Genomic DNA, 12356 nt, shown 5'->3' on the forward strand with positions numbered 1-12356 from the left:
GAGAAGACTTTCAGTGCTGATTCCGGTGACCAGACCTCCCAATACTAGGGGATTTGTTTTATACACACAGGCAACTATTAGCCCCCCCCCCAAATGTCCTGATTTTTCCCACTTGCTACTTGGTCACCCCAGTGCTGATGCCATAAGCACAGCTGTCAGAAGAGGGGAGGATCAGAGGGAAAAGTCCCCTCCAGGGAGGCCCCAGGTTTTGAGCCATGGCGCTGTCCGGGTTCACTGCGTGACTCATGATGCCCTCGGCCTCTTTTTTCAGTCTCAGAGGTGGGGCGGCGGGAAGCAACCGCCCTGGTATGCCCAGCAGCTTGGCCTCCTCCAGGGCCGTGGGCACCCGGTGGCGGGCGAGGGGCGGGTAAGCGGGGCGCCCCCGGAGGATGGGCGAACGGGGTCTGCCCGCCCGGGGGAGGCGGGTGCTGCCTGGCTGGGCGGGCTCTAGGACCCGGCGGGCTCCTGCGGCGGTTTCCCGGGGAGTCGGCTGCCGGTGTACGTGGTGCCGCGCGGGTGACTCGGCTCCATTAGGAGCGGCCTGGCGGGGAGCCCCCGGCCGCAGCAGGAGCGCCGCGCGCCTGGCCGGCAAGGATGCGGGCGGAGGGGGGCCCGCGCGAGGAGGGCCTGGAGCGGTTCACCAGCCCGGGCAAGGGCCGGGGGCTGCGGGCCCGGCAGCGCTTCGCCCCGGGGGAGCTGCTCTTCAGCTGCCCGGCCTACACCTGCGTGCTGACCGTCAGCGAGCGGGGCAACCACTGCGAGTGCTGCTTCGCCAGGTACCGGCCGGCCCGGCTCAGCGCCGGGCAGCGGCTCCCCGCGGGTCCTAGCACCGCCCGCCTGCTGTGGGGCCGCGGGAGTGCCCGGCCGGCGCACGTGGGTCAGCGGGGGCTGGGCACGCCTGGGCCCGAGAGGGGGGTGGGGGGGAGCGGGGCTATCCCCGGGATGTGTTGGGCTTGGGGAGGGAGGTTAGAAGCGAAGGGTGGATGGATCCTCTGAACAGACTGAGCCTGGGCGGGGCAGGGGAGGTGAGATCCCCAGAACACGTGGGTCCCTGGTGGTAAGAGATGATGGGTGGAGTCCAGCTATGGGGGGTGTTAGCCTACACTAGTGGTTTTCAACCTTTTTTTTTTTTTTCATTTGTGGCTCCCTAAAAATTTCAAATGGAGGTGCTGACTCCTAGTTTGTGGACGCCCCCCCCCCAGGGGTCAGCAGACCCCAAGTTGAAAACCACTGTTCTATGGTAGTGACAATCTTTCACAGACGCCTTTGATGTAGACGTCGAACCCCCAGGGGTCTGTGGACCACAGGTTGACAATTACTGCCTTAGATTAGGCCTCTGGGGGTGACTTGGTTTCAATCCTGTGCTTTGCCATAGGCTTCCTGTGTTACCACAAACAACTCACTTATTCTCTCTCTCTCTCTGCTTCCTTTTCCCATCTGTAAAATGGGAGTAGTATTTTCCTATTTCACACGGATGAATTAGGGTTGCCAACTGTCCAGCATTGTCCTGGAGGCACTAGGAATTAAAGATTAATCTTTAATTACAGATAATGTCATGTGATGAAACTTCCAGGAATTTATCCAACCAAATTTGGCAACCATATTTGGCATAAATATGTTAAAGGCTAAAGCACTCATATGTTAGGGTAAAGGGGGGGCTCTATATCTTAGATAGCAGGGGCATCGGTGAATACTGCTGCATCCATGATTGGCACTGCCAAGGGCTTTTACATTGCTGAGACACTTTCCCCAGCCTTTCATTCTCTCAGATGTTCTCTCCCTCAAGTCTATGCTCATCTGAAGATCCATTGACATCCAAGTTTGTCATTATTACACCGTAATTTGATCTTCATGTCCCGATTTTACTCCCTCCTTTTTATTAATTAATCGTGGAGGTGAGCACCACAGACATATAAATACATTCATAAAATAATTCCAAATATGGGCTACAACTTCCTGTGGACTCCAGGATCCTCCTTTAAAAAGCTTTCCTTTTTACAGAATTGTTTCTTTCCTTGTATAAACTTTATATGGGTCTTTGGGTACAGCACTGTTACTAAACTTCTTCCTTAAAACTGTTTTTCTTTCAGTTCCATATTCAATTCTGTGTAGGTTGTTCTATCGTGCTCATCACCATAGTATCTGAGCACCTTCTAGAAATGCATTAACTAAATGACTAACACCTGCTCTGTATGTTTGTTCCTTCAAGCGTCCCAAAAAAGTGTCCCATTTCCTCTTGAGAATATTCTCATACTCTGTGGCATGATTCTGAAAACTCTTAGGCTGAGGAATAACTTTACTCATGTGAATAATTGCATTGCATTCAGTGTGACTAAAGTTACATGCATGCCTAAGTGTTTACAGATCAGGGCCTGTACAGTAACTCCCCACTTAACGTCCTCTCGCTTAACATTGTTTCGATCTTATGTCCCTTTTCAATTACAGAAGATGCTCCATTTAAAGTTGTGCAGTGCTTCACTATAACATCGTTTGGCTGCCTGCTTTGTCCACAGCTCGCAGCCCCCCATCAGCTCCCCTATGCCCCCCCCACAGCGACTCCTGCCCGCAGGCAGACCCCGGGGATCAGTGCCTTCCCCCTCCTCCCCCCGCCTCCTGCCCGCAGCAATCAGCTGGCTTGCGGCATTGGGGGGGGGAGCGAGGACTCAGCACACAGGTTCCCCCTCCCTCCCCTACCTCCTGAACGCCGCAAACCAGCTGATTGCCATGGGCAGGAGGCAGGGGAGGGAGGGGGGAGCCTGTGCGCCAAGTCCTCCCTCCTCCCCCCTCCCTCCTGCCCCCTGAACGTCGCAAGCCAGCTGATTGCCGCGGGCAGGAGATGAGGGGGGAGGAGTGAGGACGTGGCGCACCTCCCCCCTCCCTCCTGCCCGCGGCAATCAGCTGGCTTGTGGTGTTCAGGAGGAGGGGGAGCCTGCGCGGCGTGTCCTCGCTCCTCCCCCTGCCTCTGAACGCTGCAAGCCAGCTGATTGCCGTGGGCATGAGGCAGGGGAGGAGCGAGGATACGGCGTGCAGAGTAAAGGGGGGGGGGGGAAGAGGCTCTGGCTTTTTTGCCGCCCCGGGGGGGGGGTGGAGCGGCCCGAGCCCCAGGGGGAGGGCGGCGAGCCCCGGCGGGGGCTCCGCTCTCCCCCCGGCGGCCAGAGCGCAGGGGGCAGGGCGGCAAGAGGGCGGCGAGCCACAGCCGGGGCTCACCGCTCTCCCCCCGGCGGCCGGGGGGAGGGCTGCCAGAGCACCAGGGGGAGGGCGGCGAGCCTGGCCGTGGCCCCGCTCTCCCGGGCGGCTGGAGCGCCGCGCCGCCCCCCTCCAGGTGCCGCTCCAAGCACAAGCTTGGTGGGCTGGTGCCTGGAGCTGGCCCTGTAAGGGTGTGGCGTGGGCGGGCCGAGGGTTGAGCCTGCCTCATTGTCTCCAGTGCCAGTGGGCTGTGCCTGTGTAGGGTAAGGCGGGGGCACCTCCCAACTATAGTACTGAACTGTATGACAAAAAAAAAAAATTCCCTGGAACCTAACCCCTCCATTTACATTCGTTCTTATGGGGAAAGTGGATTCGCGTAACATCATTTCACTTAGTCGCATTTTTCAGGAACATAACTACAACGTTAAGTGAGGAGTCACTTTAGAATGTATCTAACCAAATGTTGCTCAAACAAATGTTCACCAAATTTCACCCATTCGGAAAGATGTAGTTAAACGTGTACCTTTCATGGGTCTTCTCTGTTCTCTGGCCGATGCCTTTCAATCTCCATGCTTCCTAAACCATATTTGAAAGGACACCGTTAAGTTGAAACTGTCGATTTCAGCAAAATTAACTAAAATACTTTTGGTGAAGTTGACCCAGATCTAAGTCCCCGGCACATTATTTTTAAAATATAGGCAGGTGTTCCTGTTTGTTTTTAAATGTTTCCCTCCTCTATTGCTGTGGGAAAGGCCCACCTCCCCCCCCCCCCCCCCAAGCCAAACACTCAAATAGGTGGAAACTGATTATACATGGGGGAAACAGTAAAACTGATCTGCAAAGTGCTATCAGATACACAAAGCTAATGAACTGAAATATATAGAGGAAATTCTAATGACTTTTAGATATAGTACTCTTAAGGGTTACTCAATAGTAGGCATACAGTTTTCAGATGGAAATTTTTTTATTGATGGTGGTGACCTTTAAACCTCAACAACTTTTTTTTTTTGGGGGGGGGGGGGTAATGGAGGGAATACAGTGCACCTTGCAGCAGAATGAGGACTTCCCTATGGTATTTACTGTGTTATGAATGTATACAAATGAAAAGGGACTGTGGAGGGTTGAGGGAAACTTTCATAATACATGGATTGCAGAGCAGATGCTGTACCCAGAATTCAGTCACTTGATAACAGGATACTGAACAAAATGTTTAAAATGTTGTGTGTTTAGATTTCAGAGGGCTTGTTGATTAATAAGAACATTTTCAACCACACAAAAACTATTAGATAGAGAAGCAATAGAACTAAAACTTTAGGACGCAAAAGATATACACCTCTACCCCAATATAACACGAATCCGGATATAACGCGGTAAAGCAGTGCTCCGGGTGGGTGCGGCTGCGCACTCCGGCGGATCAAAGCAAGTTCGATATAACGCGGTTTCACCTATAACGCAGTAAGATTTTTTGGCTCCCGAGGACAGTGTTATATCAGGGTAGATGTGTATATCCATGATTAAATCAATCAAGCAACCAATACTTAGAGAAGAAGGAAAAGCAATATATCAGTGTGTGGGATGTAATTACAAAGTAGCAGCATAGAATAACATGTTTCTGAAACCGTGGCTTGATTAGGATAGTAAAGTATTTTACATAATAACAGCTATTGGGAAAACTTGCATTTGAAACGCTAAATAAATAAAACAAAAATAAATAGACTAGGTTCAAGCTGTAACCAGAATATTCTGGACAGAAGGTCATTTGATTAGGAAAATACAGTGTATTGTGCAAAACTATTTAAAAATAAGTGCATTCCTGTCGCCCAGGGCATATTCACTAAGCCGTGATTGTATGTCAAAGCTATGGGGTATAGCCTCCCTATTAAATTCACTATTAGAAGATAGATATAACTTCTGTTTTATTTTTTTAAGGAAAGAAGGATTGTCCAAGTGTGGAAGATGTAAACAGGCATTTTACTGCAATGTGGAATGTCAGGTATGTGTTACAACAACTTGTGAGGCGGGTAAGGGTTCACTAACACAGTAAGCTGCACTTATCATTAGTTTAGTACAGCACTGACAGGCTGTAATCACATCTACTGTTAAGATGGTCAGTTTCAGAATCCCACAGATGCTGAGAATGGAGTTGTGCCTTGGACAATTACAGGATTTAGACATGTTCATATTAAGTCATTCAAGATCAGCTATGCTGAGACATGGTATTACTGAGACATTTGATTAGTACAGCCTACCAGCCCACTAATTACTTCAGTAACTTCAGCCTACTTTAAATATACTCAGATTTAACGTTAGTCCCCTAAGCTGGTGAAGAAGTCCCTGTCTAGCTGAAATATCAAAAATAAATATCTGAGTTAGTTTTTTCAAAATCTGTTGCAAGTGTTGCTGTTGTTGATGATAACAGTAGTGTATATTAGTTTAGAAACCTACTGTGCTTCTTCTCTTAGTCTTCAAAAAAGAACGAGATAGGTTCCTGGAGGATAGGTCCATCAATGGCTATTAGCCAGGATGGGCAGGGATGGTGTCCCTAGCCTCTGTTTGCAAGAGGCTGGGAATGGGTGACAGGGGATGGATCACTTGATGATTACGTGTTCATTCCCTGTTCATTCCCTCTGGGGCACCTGGTTTTGGCCACTGTCGGAAGACAGGATACTGGGCTAGGTGGACCTTTGGTCTGACCCAGTATGGCCACTCTTATGTTCTTATATTCTCACACTTCTACTAAGAGGCAGAGATAACCAGAGTGGCCATTCTCTGATATTCATGTTATGGAGCTTTTAATATGCTTTAAAGTAGAATAGAATGAAGGACTGGTTCATTGAAAAACACCCCAGTTCAATTATAATTCTATTTTTTCTTTGTTTTGGAGGGAGAGCTTGTTCTTATGTAATTCACTGAATCTAGCCAATTCCAGTATCCTGCCTTTGCATGCTGTCAGCTTGACCTAAAGTAACCATGCGCCTTATGTTTCCCTTAGTAGTCATCGTCCCCTCACCCCCAGAGGGCCAATTTCTGATATCTTACTCACGTCAGTAGGACTGTTTGTGGAATAAGGCACTACCCAATGTGAGTAAGGGTCCAGAGTTAGGTACTAATCAATGTGAGTAATGGGCAGCAGGATCTGGTCTCCTTTGATTTTCTTTCATCTGCAAAGGACAGTGGACAAGGGTATATTTGCCTATTAGCTTTGTTCCCCCCCCCCTTTCGCTTTCTTCATTTCCATTATTTATATAGGATGGAAAGATCCCTGGGAGGTGGTAATATGGCCAAACTTGTTCATGACAACATCTGGGGGGAGATTCATAGACTCTAGGACTGGAAGAGACCTCGAGAGGTCATCGAGTCCAGTCCCCTGCCCTCATGGCAGGACCAAATACTGTCTAGACCATCCCTGATAGACATTCATCTAACCTACTCTTAAATATCTCCAGAGATGGAGATTCCACAACCTCCCTAAGCAGTTTATTCCAATGTTTAACCACCCTGACAGTTAGGAACTTTTTCCTAATGGCCAACCTAAACCTCCCTTGCTGCAGTTTAAGCCCATTGCTTCTTGTTCTATCCTTAGAGGCTAAGGTGAACAAGTTTTCTCCCACCTCCTTATGACACCCTTTTAGATACCTGAAAACTGCTATCATGTCCCCTCTGTCTTCTCTTTTCCAAACTAAACAAACCCAATTCTTTCAGCCGTCCTTCATAGGTCATGTTCTCTAGACCTTTAGTCATTCTTGTTGCTCTTCTCTGGACCCTCTCCAATTTCTCCACATCTTTCTTGAAATGCGGTGCCCAGAACTGGACACAATACTCCAGCTGAGGCCTAACCAGTGCAGAGTAGAGTGGAAGAATGACTTCTCGTGTCTTGCTTACAACACACTTGTTAATGCAGATGAACTATCCCTCTTCAGATCAGGCTCCCCCCCCTCCCATATTTTAGTGTGCGGGAGTAAAAATCTTCAAATGGCCTCCTACTTTTGAGTCACAAGCTGGTTTGGAAAGCTTTTAGCAAAGGCAGCTTAAAAATGTAAATATTGCTATTGGCTTACATAAGAGGTTGGAGGAGATTGTCAGGGAAGTAGTTGCATAGAGCAGAAAGTGAAAGCTTCGTGAAATGAGCATCTTTAAGGACCCAGGTGAAAGTCCTGCAAAAGCTTCACAGGAAGCCTAGGTAAATCCTCTGACAACCCATAATCTCCTCATGAGAAGCACTTGCACTTAGTTGTAAGAAGTGCATGCTGGGAGACATTGTTTCAAACCAGCCCTGTACAATTAATGTGAGAGAATCCAATAATATTTGCAATAAAATTGCTTTGTGCTCTATAACATCTTCCATCTGAGAATCTGTTTCTTCACAAACAAGGAAATAAGCTCCTGTGAAGTAGATAATGGCAATTGTTGCCATTTTACAGATGGATTAATTAAGGTAGAGAGAAGTTAAACAACTTGGCCCAGATCAAACAGCAAGTGCACATCGGAGGCAGTAGTAGGACCTAGATCTCCTGACGTTGAGTCATTTGCGTTATCCACAAGTCCATCCTCTGCCTTCCAGTATTCTGGAATCTACACTCCAGACTTGAGGAGCCTTATAGAATAGGAGCTGGTTCCTCTCCTCCCTTACGCATTGGCCCCCCAAGAACAGGTATTAATGTATTGTAGATCACTCATTATCTTTTACAGTGTGAGGTAGTGTTTGTATTTTGCTATCTCTAACGTTTTTAAAGGACCAGAACACCCTTTATTATGATGAAATGTCCTTCCAAGAGGAAAAGTCCTCTCACCATCCACTCAGGAAGACAGAACATCCTGAAAGTTTCAGGAGACAACATTTAGCAGAAGAGCTGATTGTGTGCTAAGCTAATGATAATTAAAACCCTTCCTACATGTGTATACATAATGCTTTGTATATAAAATCATTCAGTAGTGTTTCAATGTCTTCAGTGTAGTGTGATGTGCCCCAGCATTGGCTCTTTCTTCATCACTACATGTGAAATGCTTAGGGCTTCTTGCTCTCTCGGCATAAATCTATCTTCAGTGTTTTGGATCCTTCTGAATCACTCAGATGAAATTTAGGAACGTTGCTGGGATTCAATTCTTCTGACATTCTTTCAACGTTCTCTTCAAGCACAACATTCTTTAGAAACCGGTCCCCACTGACTGTATATGCTGCACAGACAATCTACATCACATCTTCATCCTTGTCTTGTTCAAAGGCACTTTTCGCCAATTCAGCAATTCTCTGTCAAAGCTGAGAAGGACATCTGTGCCTTGATATTGAACGTGTAACAGTGGGATGTACAGTAAATGTTTCCCTTTCAGCTTCCATGGATGTGGGACCTCATGCTTTGGTTTTCTTCATACCAAACTGATGGAAGTCTGGAGCTGCACTTAAGAGCTTTCTTATAGCATTGTTCATTTGATATTTTTAGTACTCTATGAATCCACACCCATTTGCCCAATTGAACTAAAAATTGCCCTTGCCAACAAGAACCTGGTATAGATACAATGCTATAAAAATAATCTGAAAATCACTCAGTCTGACAGCTGTTTGTCACATTCGGTGTACTATGTGGGACATGAAATCAATTTCACTTCAATTCATACTCCCCTTTCTAAAACAGTTTAAAACATAAGAACGGCCATACTGGGTCAGACCAATGGTCCATCTAGCCCAGTTCCTGTCTTCTGACAGTGGCCAATGCCAGCTGCTTCAGAGGGAATGAACAGAACAGGGCAAATCACAGGGATTGATCCATCCCCTGTTGTCCAGTCCCAGCATCTGACAATCAGAGGCCTAAGGACACCCAGAGCGTGGGGTTGCATCCCTGACCAACTTGGCTAATGGACCTATCCTCCATGAATTTATCTAGTTCTTTTTTGAATGCAGTTATACTTTTGGCACTCGTAACATCCCCTGATGACAAGTTCCCCAGGTTGACTGTGTGTTGTATGAAGGAGTAAAGTACTTCCTTATGTTTGATTTAAACCTGCTGCCTATGAATTTTATTGGGTGACTCCTGTTTCTTCCTGTATGTGAAGGAGTAAATAATACTTTTTCTCAACACCATTCATAATTTTATAAACCTCTACTATACCTCCCCTCCATACCAATCATCTCTTTTTTCCAAGATGGACAGTCCCAGTCTTTTAATCTCTCCTCATATGGAAGCTGTTCCATAACTCCAATCGTTCTGTTATCCTTCTCTGGACCTGTCCAGTTCTAATATATCTTTTTATTTTGAGATGGGATGACCAGAACTGCATGCAATGTTCAAGGTGTGGGTGTACCATGGATTTATATAAAGGCATTTTGATATTTACAGTACAGACCCGTTTACACGCGACCCGTTTACACGCGAATCCGCTTAAAGCGCGGTAGCGCCATGCTCCCAGTGCTACCTATTTAACACGCGAGACTCATTAACACGCGGTACAGGGACTTGCTATGTAGCACTACAGATTTGCTCAGTAACTCACTGACATAGAAATCGACAGGAAGTGCAGAGCGGAAATGTGTTGTACGTCTTTATCGATATTGGTAAAGACTTATCATGCATGCTTAGTCATTGTCATGCTAGAGAGATATATAATATATACAGTAGTACTGTAGTTATATAGTAATACAGTATATATACTACATTAGAAAATTTTAACCATAGGCCTAATATAATGGAAGAGGGCAAGCGTCAGCGTTCCTACACTGTAGAAGAAAAGCTAGCTGCAATAGGTCGAGTAAATAGCGGAGAAACCCAGGCCAAAGATTCAAAAGATATTGGGATTGCCGAATCTACTCTCCGATGATGGCTAAAAAACGAATCTAAACTGAATGGCTTTGTACAAAATATTGATTCTGCTGCGGGGCTTAAGTGAAAACATGTGCGCTGTTCAGCAAAACCCACAATAGACAAAGCCCCGCACATGGTTTGCTCAGGAAAGGCTGCAAGGAATGCCGCTAAGTGGGCCAATTCTTCAAGCCCAAGCGACAAAATTTGGAAATTTAACGGGGATGAATCATTCCAAGCCAGCAAGGGGTCTATAAGTCGTTTTAAAAAGCATCATAGCATAGCGCAGGTATCGATTTCTGGAGAAAGCCGATGAATCAGCCGCGAACGCATTTCCCACCGAGTTAAAATCTGTTTTACAAAATGAAGACTACCACGAAGAACAACTTTATAATTGTGATGAAACCGCTTTATTTGCAAAACTGCTACCTGATCAGACTTTAGCCTTCAATTACGAGACACAGAAAACAGCTGGATTTAAAAAGATAAAAGATTGTGTGACTCTTCTTTTTTGTAGTAATAAGACGGGCAGCCATAAGCTTACCCCTCTTCTCATTGGCTGCTTTCATAACCCTCGCGGCTTTAATCACCTCAGTAGAGCCAAACTACCAGTAATATATGCTAACAGCAAAAATGCTTGGATGACGAGACACATTTTTGACGACTGGTTCCACAACAGCTTTGTTCCAGCTGTTCGTAAGCATCTGTGTTAATTACAAAACAATTTCTATGGTTACTCAATCCATAATTCTGAAAAACTTATCCAAAACCTTTTGTTTGCTATTTTAAACTTACATACAGACTAATGTATTATCGTAATTCATATATCTCATGCAATGCATTGTATTTTCCTAATAAAACAACTTATTTTTTATATATTTGAATGATGCAAAAGTAGGGCAAAAATCAGGGGGGAAAAAAGATGAAATTCAATGCAATAAGTGCAGTGTAATGCACACTGGAAAGCATAATCCCACTTCTATATACAAAATTAGCTGTTACCACTCAAGAAAGATCTTGGAGTACAATTTTGGGCAACACAGCCTCAGAAAGTGGGGATCAAAGATGATTTTAAACAATTTTTATCTCTTCCCTTTCCTGATCCCAGCCTATCCAGGTCCCAGTACTGCAATTTAGGGTAACCTCATGGCTCCTCTAAACTACACCCAGCTGCTCAGAGCTCCAAGGGGCTATTTTGACAGCCAGGTATCACCAGAGCACAGTGACCTGGCTATTGCCTGTTTTCTGTCCATGCCTCCATTCCAGGGGCCAAGTGGCAAGGGTCCACTGAACCAGCCTTGTGCCACCTGGACATTCCTGTTAGTAAGGGGAATCCTGAGGAGGTGGATTTAAGTCCAATATAACTTGGAATGTTTCTGTTATGTTAAAATTTCATTTAAGTGAACATGCCTCTGGGCTGGGAAAGGAGAGTGAGAGGAGACTTACAATCCTTGAGTTATCAAAATTACTATGGATATAGTGAGAACTGATCAGGAGCTCCTATCTTACCCTTCCCTTTAATATGAGAACAAGGGGACACTTGATGGAAGTTTAAGGCAGTAGGTTTAAAATAAAGGGAAATGCTACCGTAATTTATATACATTGTAAAGTCCATGTGTGGTCTTCACTCTCTCAGGAGATCATTTTGAAAATACTTTTAAAAAGGATTAGGTGATTTGTGCACATTTAGTTGGGCAGTTCCTAGAGTCCTTACTTGAGAAATATTCACATTGGTTTTAATGAGAGTTTTGACTGAGTAAAAACGTCAGGATTTGGCCCATTGTTGATAAAAGACCAAATGTTCCCCTCTGCTTCCAAGAGGGGAGGGTAGCAAAAAAAGCACTGAAATTGGGGTAGAACTGGGGGAGGTGTAGGGAGAAGGGTTCCACTGTAGCACTCTGTGGTCATGGAGGCGTGAGGCATCCAGGTAGATATCCTGGGCCTCTGAACAGATCTTCTGAGATCTGCAGATTAAGCACCACTCTGATGGAATGCTCAAACAAGCTGTATCTACTCCTGAGATTTCCTGTCTCCCACATGTGAATAACCAGCGTTGGGTCCATATTTATCCAAGTTATTAAGTCAAAGTATTTTGTGTGGCAGCTGTACAAGCTAAGGCTGCGCTCATGGTAATCAAATCTCATTCCTTGCATAGAGAAGCTACCTTACTGGTCAAACTGTTAGAAGTGTTAGTATATGGAAGTGTTTGCTTCTCAGTCTCTTGTCCCTGTCAGCTCAGGACTCATTTAATTTAGGTTGTGACTAGCTCCACCTGTATCTCTCATGTTATTTCTGCTAATATTGCCCCATTGTCGCCTTTGCCCTACCCAGGGCCGGCTCTGGCTTTTTTGCCGCCCCAGGCAAAAAAGCCTCAGGCCG

The 12356-nt window shown here is 46.0% G+C and overlaps 1 protein-coding gene across 1 annotated transcript in view; it reads left to right on the top strand.

Moving 5' to 3' along the window:
• Positions 1–485: 485 nt before the first annotated feature.
• SMYD2 (SET and MYND domain containing 2) overlaps positions 486–12356 on the top strand; it is a 41344-nt gene continuing 29473 nt past the window's right edge. The window contains exons 1-2 of the mRNA XM_024215297.1: positions 486–776; positions 5116–5179. Of these exons, the coding sequence (XP_024071065.1) occupies positions 595–776; positions 5116–5179 (246 nt within the window). The 5' untranslated portion in view covers positions 486–594. The remainder of the gene's footprint in view (positions 777–5115; positions 5180–12356) is intronic.

The sequence above is a fragment of the Terrapene carolina genome, unplaced genomic scaffold (genome assembly GCF_002925995.2).
Source record: "Terrapene carolina triunguis isolate 2854851 unplaced genomic scaffold, T_m_triunguis-2.0 Scaffold262, whole genome shotgun sequence".
Taxonomy (NCBI): Eukaryota; Metazoa; Chordata; order Testudines; family Emydidae; genus Terrapene; species Terrapene triunguis.